Below are 21,946 nucleotides of genomic sequence, written 5' to 3'. Positions count from 1 at the left end.
AAGCTAATATTTTTGAAACTGTTATCTGCTTCTACTGTAAGAACTGTACATTGCTTCAGTATCTACATGTGTGATTGGATGTAAGTCCTGCGGGAGACCCAGAGCACAATTGTGCAGGCGTGATCCCCTCTGATTTTATTCTCTTGTTTCATTCTAATGCTGGCTGTGCTTCTCTGAGGTCACACACACACACCCAAAAAGCAGGCTGTTAGATCGGATCCATGTGAGTCAGAGCTCTTATCCCATTCAAACTGTAGCTAAGTAGTTGGAAGCGCAGGCAAGAAAGCATAGAGGATGGCCTCTGTGTGCTCCTACGGCAGATGCAGAAGCCCACGGCCAGTGAGGACATGAGGCCTCTACCTCACACGACAAGTAGTGTCCAGACTAGAAACGTAGATTTTATACTTCAGAATTGCATGAGCCGTTTTTCAGGGAGTAATGCCTCATGAATCCACAGACTGCATACTCAAACCTCAGCGCGTATCAGTTATCTGGACGTTTGGGAGTTGCTGATGCACTGATTATGGGGTTGGGCCAAAAATATGCATTTCTAGCAAGTTTCTGCGTAACTAAGATCCTTCTGGTTTGAGAACTACTTATTTAAAACTAGTTATCTTGGTCTAAGAGTTCTGTAGCACCTTTAGAAAATAGTAGTCTAGGGCCCAGTGCATAGCCTAGTGGTTAAAGTCCTCACCTTGCACACAGTGGGATCCCATTTGGGCACCGGTTCTAATCCCTGCAGCCACGCTTCCCTCCAGCTCCTTGCTTGAGGCCTAGGAAAGCAGTCAAGGATGGCTCAGAGCCTTAGGACCCTGCACCTGTGTGGGAGACCTGAAAGAGCTCCTGGCTCCTGGCTTTGGATCAGCTCAGCTCCAGCCGTTGTGACCTCTTGGGGAGTGAATCAGCAGACGAAAGATCTTCCTGTCTGTCTCTCCTCCTCTCTGCACATCTGATTTGCCAATAAAAATAATTTTTTTAAAAGAAAGAAAATAATAGTCTGTTTTTCTGTCAGACATGTTTTCATGTTAATAGGGATTAAACCAGTCAGTCCCCTGTCTTTCCCCTGGAAGTTTCCCCCCAGCTTCTGTTGGACTGGGGGAAATTGACGCTGGGCAGCTGTTTTAATTCCTGCCTCCTTAATTCCCAGCCTGGCCCATGTCCCTCTAATGGATCATGGTGCACAGTTTGGAAAGCTCTGTTTTGGCCAACTTAAAAATGTTTGTTTGAAGACTAGCCAAACAGATAAAGAGATCTTCTCTGCACTGGTTTATAGCCCACTTGCCTGCAGCTGGAACTCAGTCTAGGCCTGCCCTGTGGGAATCCTCTACCCACGTGCCTGGGCCATCACATGCTGCCTGCCTGGGTGACTCCACCCTCAATATGGGATGCAGATGTCCCAAGCACCTGTCCTATGCTCACCCTAATCCTGCTACATTAGAAAAAGGAGGTTACATTTAGACAGTGAAATCATCTAGATTATGAAATATGCCATTTTTGTGCGTTAAAACATTTGTACTTTAGAGGCACCGGAGGTAAAATGTTGGATGGAGGGATCTGAGAGAAAAAATAATGTTTCAGTGTAATTAACTGACTGCAGTTGAGCTATGTAGAGGTCGTATGTTAACAGTAACTCTAGTACTAGAACAGGGACAGAGTGGTCCAGGCAGAGGAGGGCGGGGTTTGCAGTTGGTAAGTTTGGGCAGCTATGTAACTGTGCTTTGCCTAGTGTAGTCATCTGTGAGTGCAGACATAGAAACAGCTGAGAAGGGGACATTGTGAAAATGGCACAGAGGCCATTAGAATTGATAAAGATTGAGATACAAGGGAACAGTGGAAAACAGCAGAATGGAAGCCTTTTTAAACTTGCCTTTTTACTTGGCTATTCTCTTAGCTTCTCCAGGATTCTCTGTTGTCTGCCAGTGAAACCACTCTGCCCTCCTTACTTGACATTCTCATCCTTTATCTTGTTTTACCTTATGTGTTTAGTACATGACTTTCTTTGAGGTTTTCTAAGTTGTTCTAATTTCCTTCCTTGCCCCCTATTACCTTCTGTGAGGGAAGTAGCACAGTGAGCTAGCATCAACCCCTTTGGGGAGCTGGTTAGAAGGCAGACTCTTAGGTCCTGTCCTAAGAGGAAAGACAGAAAGATCTTCTGTCTGCTGGTTCACTCCCCAAGTGGCCACAATGGCTGGAACTGAGCCAGTCCAAAGCCACACACTAAGAGCATCTTCTGGGTCTCCCACATGGGTGCAGGGTCCCAAGGCCTTGGACATCCTCTACTGCTTTCACAGGCCACAAACGGGGAGCTGGATATGATGGTGAGCAGCTAGGATACCACATGGGATCCCAGTGCGTGCAAAGCAAGGACTTAGCCTCTAGGCTACCACAATGGGCCCTTAGGTTCTACCCTGAAGTTGCGAGAATGTGCACACACACTCCTGTTTGAGAAGGCAAGTTTAGGATTTGTGGTAGGATTTATGATAGGATTTGGGATAGACTAAGAAACTTGCAGTGTCTCCTTTTCCATTTGTGGTGCATGCCAAATTTCCTTTCAACTTTAATTTCTTTTGCTTTCTAAATAAACTTCTTGACGAGCTCTGTAGTAGGGTGGGTTGATTCTTTTTTCCTGAACTGTCATGTATGTTTCTGAGTGTTAGTGATAGGCTCTGTTAGAGTCACCCAATAGAAAGCCCAGCTGAGTGGGCTGTGGCGCAGAAGTGGCTAACTATGTTGTATTAGTACAGACTGAAACCGCTGACTTCAGTCATCAATGATTGTAATAGTTATTGATGGCTACAGTGATATCTCATAGACGAACATTATCAAGGTGTATCTTTAAGAATTCTTCCTTTTCAGCTACTTCATGTGCATTGTACTAGTCATCATATTTTGATTTTAGAACTAGTTTCTGTCAATTCTTATTGAAATTTTTGTATTGTGGAAATATGCTACTTTGAGAATTTTTGCCCTCACATTTTGTTATGAAGGATGAAAACTGCAAGCTCTTCCCTGTCCTTGTCTGGATGATTTAGTCGGCCAGCTTGCTGTTGTTTTTTCCTGTTCCTCAGAGAGACCCGGCATGCTGTCATTGTGATGAGCGACTGTGTACCTGCTTATGGTGACGCTTTGTCAGCTGTACAAGTGGCAGCTAAGTCTCCGATGCTTTCGCCCTCTCCCCGCAGGATGCCACAGTGATACCTCACCTCATGGCTCTGCTCAGCAGGTCTCGCTACACCCAGGAGTACATCTGTCAGATCTTCTCACACTGCTGCAAAGTAAGAACCAGAGCGAATCTACTCTGTATTCTCAAATCCATCTTCTTAAAACAAACCTTGATTTATTGGAGAGAGAATTTCTACCCGCTGGGTCTGAGTGCAGGAGACCATGCTTCTCTTGGCTCCCGCATTCCTGGCCTCATCACTGCCTTAATGATGACTAAGCCAGGGATCCTGCAGCCTTTAGGGCAGTGCCTGCTGCGTGCCCATCAGCAAGCATGTATAACCGAAGGTTCCTGGACGAGCTGAGAGGAAAAAGTGCCTAAAATCAGTGCCTGGTGTGGGTGGTCAGCCACATTGGAAAGCCTGGGTTTGGTACCCGACTCTGGCTCCCGAATTCCACTGCCTCCTGACGTGGATGTTGGAAGGCAGCTCTGATTACTCATGTCATTGGGGAATCTGGATTGAATTCCTGGGAATCTCGCTCGCTCTCTCTCGCTCTCGCTTGCTCTCTCTCCCCCCTCCCACCTACCCTTAAAAAAAAAAAAACACACCTTTGCCCCGAGAACTTCAGTATTTTTAGTTAATACCAAGATGCAGAGATTGATTTCTACCATTTTTTTTACATTTTATTATTATTGTTATTATCATTTTATGATACAAATCCATAGGCTCCTGGCATTTCCCTTATCCCCTCCCCAATTCCCTCCTCCCCACCTAGTTCCTCTATATCATTACTAAAATACAGTTCTTCATACACAGTCATATGTCCATCATTGCGGGCATGGACAATGGCAGAGAGTCCAGCATCCTATTGTCAAGATATAGTAAACAGTTTCATTGTAAGTCCATCTTTGTCTGGAAGTAGAAATGCATACTACATTGCATCCTCACATCTGGATGCTAGTCTCCATTTCACAGCTACTGTACACCCCCTCAAATGAAAAGTCATAATACAGGGCCCGGTGGCATGGCGTAGCGGCTAAAGTCCTCGCCTTGAACGCCCCGGGATCCCATATGGGCGCTGGTTCTAATCCCGGCAGCTCCACTTCCCATCCAGCTCTCTGCTTGTGGCCTGGGAAAGCAGGAGAGGACGGCCCAAAGCTTTGGGACCCTGCACCCGCGTGGGAGACCCGGAAGAGGTTCCTGGTTCCCGGCTTTGGATTGGCGCGTTCTGGCCTGTTGCGGCTCACTTGGGGAGTGAAACATCGGATGGAAGATCTTCCTCTCTGTCTCTCCTCCTCTCTGTATATCCGGCTTTCCAATAAAAAAAAAAAAAGTCATAATACAAAATCAACAATAGAAAGAAAAATAGAAATTTACAATGCCATGAAGTTAAATGACATGTTACTAGATATGACAGTCTCCATTACACAGCTACTATACATCCCCTTAAATGAAAAACCACAAAACAAAATCAACATCAGGGAGAAAAAAGAAATTAACAACACTGTGAAGTTAAATAACATGCTACTAAATGACTAACGTGTAGCTGAAGAAATGAAAATCAAGAACCTTCTTGCAGAAAATGATGCTACTGTATGATCTAGGAGTCATTGAATGATTTGTTTCTTTTAAAGTTTATATTTGTTATTATTATTATCATTTTATGATGCAGTTCCATAGGCTCCTGGCATTTCCCTTACCCCCTCCCCAATTCCCCCCCACCTAATTCCTTTATATCATTACTAAAGTATAGTTCTTCATATGATTTCTACCATTTTGAATAGACATGCGATAGTACGTTGAGCCGTTGTATACTGGGCATATGGACTCATAGTGGGATCCACACTGAGCTGCAGCTTCAGATATGTCTAGTTAGACATTGTTCATAACAGACATTAAAAACTATCTAAAATAGATAGGTTTGAATCATCCAACTGTAAAGTACTCTATAGTGATTAAAAATAAGAAATTAAGGGCTACAATTGTGGCATGGCGTGTAAAGCCACTTCCTGCAGCTCCGGCATTCCTTCCGGGTGCAGTTGTAACCCCGCTGCTTCGCTAGAAGTCCAGCTCACTGCCCATGGCCTAGGGAAGACGGCAGAGGACAGCCCAATTGCTTGGCCCTGCTCCCGTGTCAGAGACCAGGGTGGCGTTCTTGGCTTCAGCTAGTCCAGCACTGGCCACTGTAGCTGTCTGAGAAGTGAACCAGTGGATGGAGGATCCCTGTATCTCCTTGTAACTCTTTCAAATAATAAAAAATTAAGGACCCATTCCATGGCATAGTGTATAAAGCCTCCACCTGTGGTGCCAGCATCTCATGAGGGTGCCAGTTTGAGTTCCGGCTGCTCCACTTCTGATCTAGTTCCCTGCTAATGATGTGAGAAAGCAGTGGAGAATGGTCCAGTGCTTGGGCCACCACACCCGCGACGAGACCCGTGCAGAGGTGCTGGGTTTGGGCTGGCCCAGCTCCATTCATGAGTAAACAGCAGGTAGATTTCTTTCTCTCCTTCTGTCTCTATAACTTTAAAAATAACTGGAAGAGGGAAGGAGGAAAATAAGGGAATTGGCTCTTCTATAAAAATGTAAAATTGAAAATAATAAAGAAAAACAAATCAAAATAAGCAAATCTTTAAAAAACATGAGAAACATGGAAATTAAGAGGAACATTGCTTACTTAGTGTTAAGGAACAGTTCGTGGTACATAGGAAGGTTAGACTGCTCATTTTGTGATTAGTCTGGCCAGTAATCGTCCTGCTGAAGTGAGGGCAGCCTGGGCCCCAGAACCGGAGCATCTGCACAGATGCTACCTGGCAAAGCACCGCGCCAGAGAGGCCTGCGGAGACCACATCTTTCCTGATGGTTTTCTCTTCTGAAAAATGAACATAAAATATCTTTGACTGAATAGACCTTTTTCATTAATTTATGGGATGAAATGAAACAAAATGAGTGAGTAAGCGTGTGGCTTTCTGTTAATTGTTAACTTCTACCACTTTGCACATCTTTAGTATATTACTTGTTCTTTTTCTTCTCTTTCTACATCGCTACTCTGGGAAGTGATCATTTTATTTATTTATTTTTATTTGAAAGGCAGATATACAGAGAGGAGGAGAGACAGAAAGATTTTCCGTCTGATGATTCACTCCCCAGGTGACCGCAACAGCCGATACTGCGCCAAGTCCACGCCAGGAGCCAGGAGCTCTTCTGGGTCTCCCACACAGGCGCAGGGTCCCAAGGCCTTGGGCCATCCTCAACTGCTTTCCCAGGCCACAAGCAGGGAGCTGGATGGGAAGCAGGGCCATCGGAATTAGAACTGGTGCCCATATGGGATCCCGGAGCATGCAAGGTGAAGACTTTAATGACTACGCTGTCATGCCGGGCCCTGAAGTGATCATTTTAAAAACTAGAAATGAGAAAAATATTGTTAACTTCAGAGTTAGGTCATGTTGTGGTGCCCACAGTAGTATTACTCAGATGTCCCCAGTGTTGAAGTGGGTTAGGCTCTGCTTCAGTTCCTCTTGCATTTAGCTTCCGGGTTCTCCCTCACTCTTTCCTCAGTCTGAATCTGTTAGAACACCTGCCACGGTACCCTGCAGGTCCAGGGCAAGTGTGAACTCATGGAGTGCAGACTTGAGGCCCTGGTGCCGTGCTGCTGCGGGTCCAGGGCAAGTGTGAACTCATGGAGTGCAGACTTGAGGCCCTGGTGCCGTGCTGCTGCAGGTCCAGGGCAAGTGTGAATTCATGGAGTGCAGACTTGAGGCCCTGGTGCCGTGCTGCTGCAGGTCCAGGGCAAGTGTGAACTCATGGAGTGCAGACTTGAGGCCCTGGTGCCGTGCTGCTGCAGGTCCAGGGCAAGTGTGAACTCATGGAGTGCAGACTTGAGGCCCTGGTGCCATGCTGCTGCGGGTCCGGGGCAAGTGTGAACTCACAGAGTGCAGACTTGAGGCCCTGGTGCCGTACTGCTGCGGGTCCGGGGCAAGTGTGAACGCATGGAGTGCAGACTTGAGGCCCTGGTGCCGTGCTGCTGCGGGTCCAGGGCAAGTATGAACTCACAGAGTGCAGACTTGAGGCCCTGGTGCCGTGCTGCTGCAGGTCCAGGGCAAGTGTGAACGCATGGAGTGCAGACTTGAGGCCCTGGTACCATGCTGCTGCAGGTCCAGGGCAAGTGTGAACTCATGGAGTGCAGACTTGAGGCCCTGGTGCCGTGCTGCTGCGGGTCCGGGGCAAGTGTGAACGCATGGAGTGCAGACTTGAGGCCCTGGTGCCGTGCTGCTGCGGGTCCAGGGCAAGTGTGAACTCACGGAGTGCAGACTTGAGGCCCTGGTGCCGTGCTGCTGCGGCTTCGCGAGCGCAGAGGCCCCGGGCCAGCTGGGTGGCTGTGCCTCGTTGGGAGCTAAGGGTGGAGCACCTTTAGAACTGGGGTGTAACCTTAGGTAGAATTGAAGCCAGTATCTGCCTTGCCTTTGCTGAATGAGTAATGCAAACAAGAAATAATTCATAACTCTACTGCAGTGAATGTAGTTTTCTATTTTCAAGTAAATACAGCTTTTTAATTAAAAAAAAACATTGATTTATTTGAGGAACTGGTGCAGTGGCTCAGTTGGCTAATCCTCTGCCTTGCAGCACATGCATCCTGTAGGGGTGCCAGTTTGTGTCGTCCCAGCTGAATCACTTCCAATGAAGCTCCCTATTTAAGGCCTGGGAACGCAGCAGAGGTTGATCCAAAGCCTTGGGACGCTGAGTGCACACGTGAGACCTGGAGGAAGCTGCTGGCTTCAGATCAGCTTAGCTCCAACCATTACAGCCATTTGGGAAGTGAACCCGTGGATAGAAGTTCTTTCTCTCTGTCTTTCCTCTCTAAATCTGCCTTTCTAACAAAAATAAATAGGTTTATTTATTTCAAAGATAGACTTACAAAGAGAGGAGAGCTGAAGAGATCTTCCATCTGTTGTTTCACTTCTCAAATGGCTGCAGCGGCTGGGACTGTATCAGGACTAAGCCAGAAACTAGGAATTTTGTCCTGGGCTCCTCCATGGGTGCAGGTGCCCCAGCACTTGGGCCCTCCTGCGCTGCTTTCCCAGGCACGTTAGCAGTGAGCTGGATCAGAAGTGGAGCAGCTGGTCATCACAGTGGCACCCTTATAGTTTGCTGATGTCATAGGCAGTGGCTTAACCCTTTAAGCCACATTTCCAGCCCCAGTACAGTTTTATTGAGATTAATCTTTATTGTTGTTAATGTATTCTTGTGTTCTCTTTTGCTACAGGGGCCAGATCATCAAACAATTTTATTTAACCACGGTGCAGTCCAGAATATCGCTCACCTGCTAACGTCACTCTCCTATAAGGTAAGATGTTGCAGATATGGCTTCACTTTTCGGTGTGCTAGGCATCATAGTGTGGTTCATAGGTGAGTATACGTATATACATTTTTACATACCTCTCTGTTGATCTTGTAGTTTACGTGAAATTTGCCTAATTTCAGAGAGAATGTGTATTTGTTTTTTGGGGTTTGACTTATTTCCCTGAGCATAATGGTCTCTAGTTGGAACCATTTTGTTACAAATAGAATTTCATTCTTTCTGATGGCTGAGTAGCACAGTTTCTTTAGCCGTCCTTTTGACAGGTTGTCCCTAGGTCTTCACCATTGTGGAATTGCAGGTCACTTTCTCAGATGCGCATTTCCCTGCCTTTGGATGTAGTCCCAGAAGGGGATAGCTGGGTCATATGCTAGGTCACTGACCCCGCTGGGCTGACCCCCACAGTGACTGAGTACCCCACACCCCCAGCAACAGTGAAGCACTATACTTTTTTTTTTTTTTTTTTGCTACTTTTTTCTTTTCTTTTTTTTTTTTAGATTTTTTTTTTTTAAATTGGAAATTCAGATTTACAGAGTGGAGGAGAGACAGAAAGAAAGATCTGTGTGCTGATTCACTCCCCAAGTAGCTGCAACAGCTGGAGCTGAGCCGATGCAAAGCCAGGAGCCAGGAACCTCTTCCGGGTCTCACACGGTGCAGGGTCCCAAGGCTTTGGGCCGTCCTCTCCTGCTTTCCCAGGCCACAAGCAGGGAGCTGGATGGGAAGCATGGCGGCTGGACTAGAACTGGGATCCATATGGGATCCTGGAGTGTGCAAGGGGAAGACTTTAGCCATTAGGCTATCATGCTGGGCCCCTTTTTTTCTTTTCTATTACTTCAAAATTGATTTTAATGTTTGTATAATTCTTTTTTTTTTTTTTTTAAAGATTTATTCATTTTTTTTATTACAGCCAGATATACAGAGAGGAGGAGAGACAGAGAGGAAGATCTTCCGTCCGATGATTCACTCCCCAAGTGAGCTGCAACGGGCCGATGCGCGCCGATCCAAAGCCGGGAACCAGGAACCTCTTCCGGGTCTCCCACGCGGGTGCAGTGTCCCAATGCATTGGGCCGTCCTCTCCTGCTTTCCCAGGCCACAAGCAGGGAGCTGGATGGGAAGTGGAGCTGCCGGGATTAGAACCGGCGCCCATATGGGATCCCGGGGCTTTCAAGGCGAGGACTTTAGCCGCTAGGCCATGCCACCGGGCCCATGTATAATTCTTTACACTGTACTCTTCAGATAACACAAATATTATTGCCATTTTGTTGATCCTTCTTTTTAGCATTTTAAGCAGATTTACATGGTTATTTTTTCAGAGGAAGAGTTTAGATTCTGAGACATTAAAATTACATTTGAAAATTAAATAAGTGCATTTTCCTTTTATTGTTACAGGTTCGAATGCAGGCTTTGAAGTGCTTCTCTGTTTTAGCTTTTGAAAACCCCCAGGTGTCGATGACCCTGGTTAACGGTAGGCAGACACGTTCCATGCAGCTACAAGATTCAGTTTAGGAACTTCCTCGATGCAGAGCATCCACGTGACCCCGCTGTCTGTGTGCTTCTCGTAGTGCTGGTTGGTGGAGAGCTGCTGCCGCAGATCTTTGTCAAGATGCTGCAGAGGGACCAGCCGGTGGAGATGCAGCTCACTGCAGCCAAATGGTACAGCTCGCGTCCGTCCGGAAGGAGGGCAGGGCTTCATCCAGTTTAGACAATTCCTGGATGGCCCATTTGCTTACCGTCAGTCCCTCTTGTTCTGCGGCTTTGAAATTTGAAAGTTATGTGGTTGTCTCATTTCTTGCTAAATGGAAGTCTGTTTTTAAGTTTCTCGTTTGAAAGGTAGAGAAACAGACAAAAATCTTACATCTACTGGTTCACTCCCCAAATGTGACAAGAGCCAAGACAGAGGAGGGCTAATGCCAAGAACCTGGCGCTCCATCCAGGTCTCCCATGTCACTGGAAGGAACTTAAGTGCTTGGGCCGCCACCTGCTGCTGCAGGGCGTGCAGTAGCAGGAAAGTACAGTCAGAAGTGGAGCCCAGCCTGGAGCCCAGGCTCGGGAACAGTGGAAGGCAGGTGGCTCAGGGGGCATGCACTCCTGTGCCGAGGATTGCTGCAGAATTGATTACTGTTACTCATGGTATGCCCAACAGGAGTTCTCATCTTTTCAGAGACCCATCTACAGAAAATTGTTGCATCCTTTATTTAGAATTAATGGAAGTTAATAGGCAGGGGATGATTTCTGAGAATGTCTTTTTTATGTTTAGAAAAACAAGTAGAAATCAGTCTTAGATGTGTGATATGCTGTAAGATAATGTAAAGTTTACATTGCTGGCTCTTGTATGTCCGGTAATTACCAATATGTCAACATACATGTTCGTGAGTACCTGTTATATATGGTTCTGTGCTAAGTACAACTGTGGTTCTCCAAGAGAATTGGAGGTTCTCAGTGAATCACCCGTGAATAGTAACAGCCACAAAAATCTCAACCTTCTACAATATAAGTAAGAGATTTTCCTGTTTTTGTATAATTTTTTCAAAAACCAAAACAAAGTGTTCTAGTTTTTTCCTGGTGACTTTCCACCACTAGCTTACTCTCCAAATACCCACAGTGCACCAGGTTGCGGCCTGGGTGTCAGGGAGTTGGGCTGCTGAACTGGTAGCACTGCCTCTCAGCATCTGTGCAGGGCTGAGGCAGGTGTCAGATGTGCGATAGGGGATGTGCATGTCTTCACTGGCCTTTGAGCCGACAGGCCAGTGCCCATGCCAGCATAGCTTTTGATGGATGGATGGATGGATGGATTATACTGTCAGTGTATTCTGTACTACTATTCAATTTCATTTATAAACTGAGCTACTTTGTTGGTCTTTTATTTGCAATGATCCTCTCTTTTTATTATAGAAAATTTGAAATGTATAATATGGAGAAAAGCATAAAGAATTCACAGGTATTTAGTGTCCAAGCTTCAAAATGTCTTCATTTGTTAGGTTACTTATTTTTTAAATAGTTTGCTGCATTTTTCGTTGTTAATATTTGCCTTAGTATCTATTTATGTATGTGAGTTTTCCTCCATTATTAGATTGAACTTCAGATAAGGAAATGTCAAAATCTTGCTCAAGCTATGTGATAATAGGGGGATGGCATTGTGGCATCGTGAGTAAAGCTGCTGCCTGCCTGTGATGCCAGCATCTCACGCATGGGTGCCAGTTGTGGCTGGCATGCTGCACTCCTGATCCAGCTCCCAGCAGGCGGCTTTGGAAAAGCGGCAGCAAAAAAAAGTATTTGGGTACCTGCCACCCATGGGGGAGGCCCGGAGACGCTCCTGGCTGCAGCCTGGTCTAGCACTGGCTTTTGGAATTACCTGGGGAGTGAACCAGAGAATGAAAGATTGTGTTTCTCTCCTCTCTTCCCTGCCCTGTAACAGAAACTTTAAAAATAAATAAATTGGGGGTGGGACATAAAAGTAAATGATAGTTTTTTTTAATGTAAATTTCAAAGGCAGATAATTTTTAAATCTTTAAAATTTGAGTTAAAACTTATTTTTGTCATCTCATTGCAGTTTAACTTACATGTGCAGAGCAGGAGCGATTCGGACAGATGACAGCTGTATTGTGTTAAAGGTAAACTGATGAATTCCCTCTGAAAACCTGGAAATTACAGTTATATAAATATTAAGTATGTCTAACAGCATTCCTACTTTTTATGTATTTTTTAGATGTAGATGTGGCATAAAATATGTCTGCCTTATAGTTTTTAAAAATTAGTTCTAGATGTGTTTTCAATAGCAAAGCAAAATACTTTGTTTCTTGTCACAACTTTTTCATCTTATGATAATTAAGAAAATGTAGAAATCCTGAGAGTATATGAAATTCAAGTGAAATAAAAAATGCATTTTAATCTCTGTTTGTTATTGGGTTTGTAGTATGGCTTTGTAGGTAGTTTACCAGCTGTGCATCTAAACACTGTATCCTCTTAAAACCGAGACTGAGGGACTAACCAGGTGCACATGAAATAGTTGTCATGGTGGGATGTCAGAGGGAACCTGAACCGCCCGAAGTGTCCTGAGACCCGCCTCTGGCGTAGCACTGTCCCTGCTGTTCTGCGCGATGTCCCTGACTCTTCTGGTGCCTCCTTAGGAAAACGGAGGCAGTAATTCTTGCTCGTCTATCCCAAAGGATATTATGAAGATAATATATATTGAGTATATTAAAATGTTTTATTATCTATAAAGAGCAAAAAAAGTATACAGGATTAATTATGTGTTATTTTACAAATGTTAGATAAAGGGAAAAGATAAAAGAGCCTTAGGAAAACCAACGATTATTTTAGTTGTTGGTAAGTAGTTCGTTTAAGCAGATCTCAGGACCTCTCTAAGTGAGCAGCTCAGCCTGGAGTGCTAAGGGCTTTCCTGCAGGTGAACCTGGCTTACTGACTTCTCTTGCTCTCCTTTTATTCCTCAATGGTAATAAGTTAGTTTTCTTTTGGTTTGTTTTGTTTTAATGCTTCTTTGAGAGGCAGATTTACGGAGGGAAGAAGGAAAGCTACGGAGAGAGGTCTTCTATTGCTCGCTGTTACGGCGGAAGCTAGGAGCTTCTCCCAGTCTCCCCTGTGGGAGCAGCAGCCCAAGGACTCGGCTGTCCTCCATTGTCTTCACAGACCACTAACACGCAGCTGGATCAGACATGAAGCAGCCAGGACTCGAACCCACATCCATATGGGAGGACAGTGCTGCAGGCAGAGTACTAGCCGCCTAAGCCACTACCCCCAGCCCAATAGTATTCTTTATGATGTACTTGGGGGCATTAAATTCAGGAAGCATCAATTTATGATTTTGATAAATAGTACTATTAAGACAAAAAGAGAAGGCCCTCCCCATTCAAAGCCTAGAGTTGAAGTATAAAACCTAAACTAGCCTAATGGGAAATCATTAGTCAGCAATAAAGTATTAAATGTTGTGGTAAACATATAGTAGGAACTAAACAGTAGAAGAAAACACAGTTTACTATGATCATTGAGCAAAGCTTCGTATAATTCTGCTTTAATATGTATTTTCATATTACTCATTAAAGCCTTAAAAATAGTAAATACATGTTTTTGTTCAGACCAAATGTAGATAAGTTACCAGGACCGCTGCCAAGAGCTTTGAAGGGCCTCAGAAGGAAACTTGGATTATTAGATATCATAATCATTCCAGCACATTCTTGGAGAAAGCGAGCAGCTGTCACTCAAACACATGACTCCCGTTTTGGGACAAGTGGTGGACTCTGAGAAGTGGTGAAGACACTGAATTGTTAAGGCTGTGTTTTGTTTTTGCAACTATAGATACAAATTCCCAAGCCAAAAAAGGCACCCAACCGTATTAACTAAGGAAAAGATTGCATGCTTTTATGGCAAAATCATTCCTGATTCAATTGCTGGATCTCTTTTAGGTAAATAAATATGTAGGTGAATAAAGCCATCGCACATGATTTGCTAGGGATTCTTGAAGGTTGTTTTTAAGATTTAAGTTTCAGTCTTACATCACAGATGTTAAGAGTCTGTCGACATACCTCAGTGTACGGTTAAGAATGTTAGCACAGGTGATTAATCGGTACTGAATTTTGGTTTTCCTTCTTGAAGAATCTTTTGCTGAAAAGCAGTAGAGGGGATACTGGTCGCAGACATAACTCCCAATGAAAAGCCTCTGAGCTGGTTGGGTCATGATCTACGCGTCAAGATTTTACCTTCACCAAAAACCCAGTGATGATCTCACTGCCTTCCAGACGCTGCCGTGCTTGGTCCGGATGTGCAGTAAGGAGAGACTGCTGGAGGAGAGAGTTGAAGGAGCCGAGACGCTCGCCTATCTCATCGAGCCTGATGTCGAGCTGCAGAGGATCGCCAGCGTGACGGACCACCTCATTGCCATGCTTGCCGACTATTTCAAGTACCCCAGCTCAGTGAGTGCCATCACGGACATTAAGAGGGTACGTCATCTGCTCTTCAGCCACACACTGCTCGCAACTGTGAACCAATTAATAATTACAGTACAAAACCATTCCAAATAGGAGAGTCATTTATCTTTGATTATATGACTAGTATTGTTTGTAGGGTATTTGCTAAGCAGGTAAGCAGGAAAGAAGAAAATTACATACTTAAACACCCACTTAAACCCCCAGATAGCACAGTCTTTGAGTATTGACATTTTATCACATTGTCTAATCCTAGTCAAGGCCACAGAATCATCTCTGTTGCTGTATTCTCATTCTTTATATCAAGGAAGATCTCTGTGTGTTGGTTGCAAGGCAAAGAGACAGCAACCAGCCACTGTTCACTCCCCCTACACCTGCACCGGTCAGTGGAGCCAGGCCCTGGCCTGGAGGCTGACACTCAGTCCAGTCTGCCGTGTCAGAGGCAGAGGCTCAGCTGAGCCATCACCTGCTGCCATCACCTGCTGCCATCACCTGCTGCCCTCTGGGATGTGAGAAAGGGAGCTGGGCTGGTGGCCAAGCGTGGCGCAGGTGCTGCCCTGCGCTCTGTGGCAGCCCAGGCAGTGGCTTAGCGTCTCTGATCTTTTCGTTACAGAGACTGAATGATCAAACTTTATTCTCCATCAAAATAATTTTTTCCTGCTACCTATTCCTGTCTTTTCCTTCATTTTGGGGTTTCATAGTATTGTAATTTAGTATCTGGGGACTGTTGATGACTAAATTATGCCTTCCTTAGAGTAAGTCAGTATTCTTTTAACCTGTTACTTCTTGGCCTGTTTGTCATCCATTTTTCTTAAGCGTAAGGTATTGCGTAAGGTCATGATGGAGAACATTGCCTCTTAACCAGGAGCTGGTACTGTTTCCTGAACGTGACTGCTTGGAACACCGTTGTTCCATGGGAATAGTTCTCATGGCTTCCCCTATGTTTCTGAATTCTGAGTTGCAAGATTCTCATTCAGAAGACAGTTGTTTACTTGGCATTTAATGTTGAAGAGAAAACAAACTGCTAAGGATATGTCTCTTCTGTCAGGAAGTACCTGCAAAGAACCTGTATTGAGAGTTACATTAATGAGGTGCACTGGCTATTTGCCAGCTCTGACAGAAGTCCCAGAACCTGTGACTAAGCCCTGCCATGGCCTCCCGCACACCTTGGAGTGATCATGCCACAAAGGCAGCAGATGCTGTGATGAGCCAGAGAGTGAGGAAACATGGTTTTAAAGACACTAACTTAAGTATGTGAAAATTATTTAATCTGTAGGTTATGTCTTAGAATGTTTATATTTCATTTTCATCACAGAAAAACTGGGATATTATTTTTATAATGCTCTCCCAATGCAACACTTAAGTTGATTTTGTCACCTTTAATTATGGTGATGGATTGTCTAAAGGTTTCTGACTATGAACGTATACGTACTAGATTCATAGACATTCTCACATGGCTATATGTAAATTATAACTGGAGTATAGTTTGGAGCTTACAGAACTGATGTTGTATGTTGGAATGTTCCCCCGGTGATCCATCTCTATAATTGGCCTTGATAGATTAAAAAAAACAAAAAACCTCTGTGAAATCCACTCATTTTGGAACGGTTTAAGAATTGCCTTCAGAGCTACTCTATAAATGGCTTTTCTTTCTATTATGGTGTGTGTGTGGTTTCTTGTTAGTGAAAATTATGTTTCCTACTTAAATTTTTCTCATCTTCAAAAACCACAGTGACATTTAACTTAAAACTGTTCATTGATAAAACAATACCAAGTCTCAACACTTTCTAGCTGGTATGTCAGTTGGTGCTTTCAAGACATTTACAGGGCCCGGCGGCGTGGCCTAGCGGCTAAAGTCCTCGCCTTGAACGCCCCGGGATCCCATATGGGCGCCGGTTCTAATCCCGGCAGCTCCACTTCCCATCCAGCTCCCTGCTTGTGGCCTGGGAAAGCAGGAGAGGACGGCCCAATGCATTGGGACCCTGCACCCGCGTGGGAGACCTGGAAGAGGTTCCTGGTTCCCGGCTTCGGATCGGCGCGCACCGGCCCGTTGCGGCTCACTTGGGGAGTGAATCATCGGACGGAAGATCTTCCTCTCTGTCTCTCCTCCTCTCTGTATATCCGGCTTTCCAATAATAATAAAATCTTAAAAAAAAAAAAAAAGACATTTACAAAAGAAAGTCTTGGAATGTTAGGGACAGTATCTGCATCATTGGGTAAGAGGGTGCCTTTCCCAAGTAACTCCTTTGGAAAAAAAGAAGGTACTCATTTGGGTAACTAAGCTCTATGGCACTGGAGTTACCATCGAGGAGTATGGAACTTGTAGGTTTCAGACATTCATAAAGCAGTTTTTTATTTAGTGTGAATTGTTGTGGGGTTCACTTCCAAATAGAAGTAGACTGCATTTCAGATCTGGACAGAACCAGCCGGCAAGGTCACAGTCATGCATGAACAGAACCCAGAAGTAATTGAAGAATTCAGTGACAGCAACAGTTGTCAGCAGCACCACTCAGGTATTTTGTTTAAGATTTAATCTGTAGACTGATTTGCAACGTATCTGTACTTCCTTTCTGTAGCTTGATCATGACTTAAAGCATGCTCATGAACTCCGCCAGGCTGCGTTCAAGCTCTATGCCTCCCTGGGAGCAAATGATGAAGACATCCGGAAGAAGGTGAGTCTGGGAGAGGGGCGTCCCCCAGTGCTGACAGCCGGCAGGCAGGGAGTGACGTCCACCTGAAAGGCGTGGTGAAGAGCACTGACGGTGACTGGATTTACTAAAGCAGAGTGACTAAAGGCAGAATTGAAGAATGAATGGGACCCGCATCTGGGGCTTGTTTGCTTTTAGAAGTGGAGTGGCATGGCCGTGCTGGAATGACAAATAACTGGCGTGCTTTTCTGTGTGTGTGTCATTAATATGAATTATTGTGTTGCACACTTTGCATGTGTTCTGATAAAAATCAATTTTAGCACTGTGAAGCTTCAGGCACCTTGAAAGATCTAACACTAGAATTGTAAATGTTATTTATATAAATATCTTCCAATGCCATTGAGAACTTCAAATCTCTATTGTACATTGTTCTTGGATATGTGGCTTAGTTTTATGTTTTGATTTTTTTTTTTTTTTTGCTACTGTGCAAGTTTAATGTGAATAAAATCTTTGTGGAATGATGATTTTATGTTTAGTGAATGGTCATCTGAATTTTCCAGTTCCCAAAAAATGTATTACTGGTCTAGCACCCTTAGGTTACTGCTGCCTAGTCTAACACTGTACTCATGTCTTTATCAGAATAATTTTAAGTAAGAGGTAGAGTGTAGTCCTAGGCTCTGATCGGGGTCCTTCTACAAAACCTTTTGTAGAAAATTCAAAACAAAACTTTTAGTATCATTACTAGGCAAAACTACTTGTGCTGTCTTGAGTAGCCATAGTAGAAATTACAAATTGGGCATTATTTATTGAGCAAAATGGTTTATGAAATTTCTCCATCTATGTTGGCATTTTAAGGAGCTCTGTAAGAACAATCACAAAGTGTTAAGAGTTTACCATGATTTCAGAGAATATTTCAGGCCTGTAGAAAGAGAAAGATGGAAGAACTTTTAAGTTTGTTGAAATGAATTGAAAAAGAACCATCCTTGAAGAAATTCAAATAATAGATATGTAAGTAGCTTTAGTTCACAAGCTGAGTGTTTTCCAAGTTGTCTCAGTTTAGTTCATTTGGCAAGATATTTAAAACCTTAAGTGTTTTTAGTACATAGCTATAAAAATAATTTTGACACCTCGAAGTTTTCACTTGTAAACTTCTTTCAAGACTTAACATGGTGTGTACTCATTAGCTCTGTTGTGTTTGATTGACTTTTCGGCCCGTGGTTATATTGCAAGGGGAGAGGCTTTTATGGAGACTCATGTAGGTTAAAGAGTTCTTTTTTAAATAAACATGGCCTGCGTAGCTTCAATATATAACAGTTTGGACATGGTTATGAAAGCCCTTTGAAAACAGATGTCCTATTTTCATAGCTCCAAAGGCCATGTCTTAGACTGAAAGGGAGCTAGATAGATGGGCCATAATGGGGGAAATAGGATGCCCATTTGTATTACTTTGTATTTTTTTGTTAATAAATCATTGTTTTGGAATTATTTGTGATATGTGCTAGAAATAACTTGCAATCGTCTAATCAGTAGTCTATTGAAACTTGTAATTTAATATGTATACTTTTCCGATAAGGTTAATTTCTGATCTTTTCTGTAGAAAGATGACTAATAAAGAATAAGTTATAATTATTAATTACAGTTTTTCTGTGTGGTGAAGAAAAGATGCTGTGACATTTTTATACGATGGGGTTTATATAGTTCCTTTAGAAAGAGATTTTACTTCTGGAGAATTGGTTATACTACATAGAAACTACTGAAGAGATTGTAAAATGGAAAACACAAAATTTTGTGGTAAGAATGAGTTTGAAGACTGGCTTTAGGGATGGAAAATTCTTGTTTGCAGTGTATAAAAATGGCAAACTCTTTGAATGCATTTATTTCTGTTTTTTTGTTGAAATAATTGTTTACATAGATTTTTATTTGCTTTCTACACCAAAAACTTTGAATTTTATACTTCAACACTTTCGGTTTTATACTTACACCTGTGAACTTTGTATTCTTTTTGTGTGTGTCAAGATTTAAGCTCCAATATGTAATTTTTTTGGAGTACAATGTTTGTACTTGTCAAGATGGAATTTCATTTCCCTGAGTTGAAGAGTGGAGAATCTCTGAAAGAAGTTTCAGGAACTTTCACTTCTTCCCTACCTCTTCCAGCTCCCCTCTAAAATTACAAAAATGTTTTCTTGTCTCAGGAGACCCTATTTTAAGTTAAAAATGGGTAACGTAATTCAGTAAATACAGTAAATACTTTCTATCCCAGTAAGGAAAGCAGGCAGAGGAAGAAGAGAAAGCAAGAGTGGGGAGCAGAGGCAATTACAAGTACACTGTGAAGCCAGGGACTGGTACCTGCCTGCTTTCTTCCAGAAAATGTCTCTCTGCTTCCAGAGACTTGTAAGGGCCTGTTCTGTTGTTGTTTTTTGATCCCTTCTCTCTAACCAGACAAAATTCAGTTGAAGACTGACTATGACCTGTAGGTGACATGTTGACCATCCTGCCTGGGAGCAGCGTATTGTCCTCCCCTGAGGTGAAAGCAGCCCTAGGACAGTTCCTGGAGCCCATCTGTTAAGCACAGAGATGGCAGCATGTAGAGTGACATTCCCTGCTAACATGCCTGTATCTGCGTGTATCCTGGTCCTACCTTTACATCCTCTATCATTCTGTTGCCATATTTTTTTCTTTGGTGTCTTGTCAGCTGGAATAAAAGAGGAAGGTGTTAGTGCAAGGAACTCTGGAGGTGAGAAAGAGAAACACTACCGTTGTGTGTGAAGTAAAAAGGGAGAAGAAGCCTAAGAAGAATGGAGGTTCATTGAATTGGGTAACAGTTGTAGTCTGGCCACATTAAATTTAGAAGAATTCAAAGCACCTGCAGTAACTGACCGTGATTGGGTTATGGTTGGAGCAGTGATGGCGGAGGCGGGAACTGAGGCCAGGGGAGAAAGTATTATGCTAGCAATAACTGAACTACAGCAGTGCAAGCAGGGGAAGTCTAGTTTATGGTGATAACATTCCACATTTGTGTTTTTTTGGTGCTGGTGAGCAAGCCGAGTTTCAGGGGACAGTGAAAAGAAGATATCAGGTAAATCGATCAAACTATGTATAGAGTACCTACACCACCATCAGTGGTTGAGTAATGCAGTCACGGCCGTGGTAACTAATTCTATAATTTTGAATGTGCTGCTTTATAACCAAGATTTTCTGTTATCAAGACCCTGGTTGTTACCTACTCATCATAAGTTAAAATTGAAGAAAATGAATAAATTGGGATGTGTTTATTTTTTATAAAAACACAGTCCAAATGTTAATTACTTACAGTATTTACTAACTATTAGACCCTTTCCGCCTAAATGATCAATGCCGACATTGTAGCAGGAGATCCCTTTTGGGGAGCTAGAATTTGATTTTTTTTTTTTTCATTACTGTAGTTTCCAGCATCTACAATTGGTAGTAATCTGGAAAGTGAGTGAAGTAAATGGATGAGCCTTATTGCCAGATTATAGTATTAACTACTCAAATCAAACTATATATAGTCTTGTCTAATAGGTACTGTCTTTTTTTTTTTTTTTAAGAATTATTTTTATTACAAAGTCAGATATACAGAGAGGAGGAGAGACAGAGAGGAAGATCTTCCGTCCGATGATTCACTCCCCAAGTGAGCCGCAACGGGCCGGTGCGCGCCAATCCGATGCTGGAAACCAGGAACCTCTTCCGGGTCTCCCACGCGGGTGCAGGGTCCCAATGCATTGGGCCGTCCTCTCCTGCTTTCCCAGGCCACAAGCAGGGAGCTGGATGGGAAGTGGAGCTGCCGGGATTAGAACCGGCGCCCATATGGGATCCCGGGGCTTTCAAGGCGAGGACTTTAGCCGTTAGGCCACGCCGCCGGGCCCAATAGGTACTGTCTTAACCTCGCTGACAAGTGTGTGTGTGTGTGTGAGAGAGAGAGAGAGAGAGATGGAGATGAGAAGAAATGTGAAATGGAGAGTTCCACAGCTGGTCATACAGCAAGGGGCTTTGCTCTGACTCAGCGTGGAGGGCAGGCCGTTCCTGTGTGGAGAGAGGCAGGTGTCTCAGGCTGGGCTGCTCACTTCAGTGTAGATCAGAGAGAACGTGCTCATCACTCTGACCATAACCCTCTCCATGTTCTCTAGGCGCGAAAAAATGGTTTGGTTTATAGAAATTGACTTGATTCTTAGTCATCAACCTATTCTGTATAGTGGTTTTTGTAACTATGTAAAATGTTATCTTCCCACTTGCTGATGTCTGGTTTTTAAGACCACTGTTACACTGAATTCTACATATACTGATTGAACTGTTGATATTATATAAGCTGCCCATTGAATAGGTAGGGGAGAAGATGTAACCTCAGAAACTCTTCATTTAAAATAAAACCTCAGTAAATCAGAGGAAAGTCTGAAATTATTGGAGAGAATTTACTGAGACTCCAAGAATTATTGGTAATAAATTAAAATCAACATATTGCTACCTAGGATGCTTATCCTTCAGTTAACTTGAAATTTAATAGCTTAATTTTTGCCATTTTAATGCTTTTTAAATGCCTTTTATTTTACATTTTAAGCAATTGAAAACATGAAGTCTTTAAAGGTTTTGTTTGTCTTGCGTGTGGGGTTGGGGTGAGGTGACTTTCAGTGACAGGAGGGCAGAAGGAACCAAAGATGGGCTGATTTTCTTTTCAGATTCAAGCTTTTTCCCCCTTGGGAGACATATAAGCAGAGAAAAATAACAAAGGCAGAGTGAATATTAACAATTTGTTTTATTTCTTCTTTGTCCCAGCAAAAGTAACAACTGAAATTGTAAATATAAGATGTAATGTGTTTAATATAGTTTGAC

At 43.4% G+C, this 21,946-nt stretch overlaps 1 protein-coding gene across 2 annotated transcripts in view; it reads left to right on the top strand.

Annotated features, from left to right (window-relative positions):
• The window catches only part of ARMC8 (armadillo repeat containing 8), a 75,657-nt gene that overhangs the window by 23,272 nt on the left and 30,439 nt on the right, over window positions 1–21,946 (top strand). For both annotated transcript variants that reach the window (XM_058657117.1, XM_058657118.1), the window contains exons 6-12: window positions 3,183–3,275; window positions 8,422–8,502; window positions 9,904–9,979; window positions 10,077–10,167; window positions 12,065–12,125; window positions 14,268–14,468; window positions 17,030–17,125. In XM_058657117.1, the coding sequence (XP_058513100.1) occupies window positions 3,183–3,275; window positions 8,422–8,502; window positions 9,904–9,979; window positions 10,077–10,167; window positions 12,065–12,125; window positions 14,268–14,468; window positions 17,030–17,125 (699 nt within the window). The remainder of the gene's footprint in view (window positions 1–3,182; window positions 3,276–8,421; window positions 8,503–9,903; window positions 9,980–10,076; window positions 10,168–12,064; window positions 12,126–14,267; window positions 14,469–17,029; window positions 17,126–21,946) is intronic.

The sequence above is a fragment of the Ochotona princeps genome, chromosome 30, assembly GCF_030435755.1.
Source record: "Ochotona princeps isolate mOchPri1 chromosome 30, mOchPri1.hap1, whole genome shotgun sequence".
In the NCBI taxonomy this organism is placed as follows: Eukaryota; Metazoa; Chordata; class Mammalia; order Lagomorpha; family Ochotonidae; genus Ochotona; species Ochotona princeps.
This window is presented reverse-complemented; position numbering and strand designations above follow the sequence as displayed.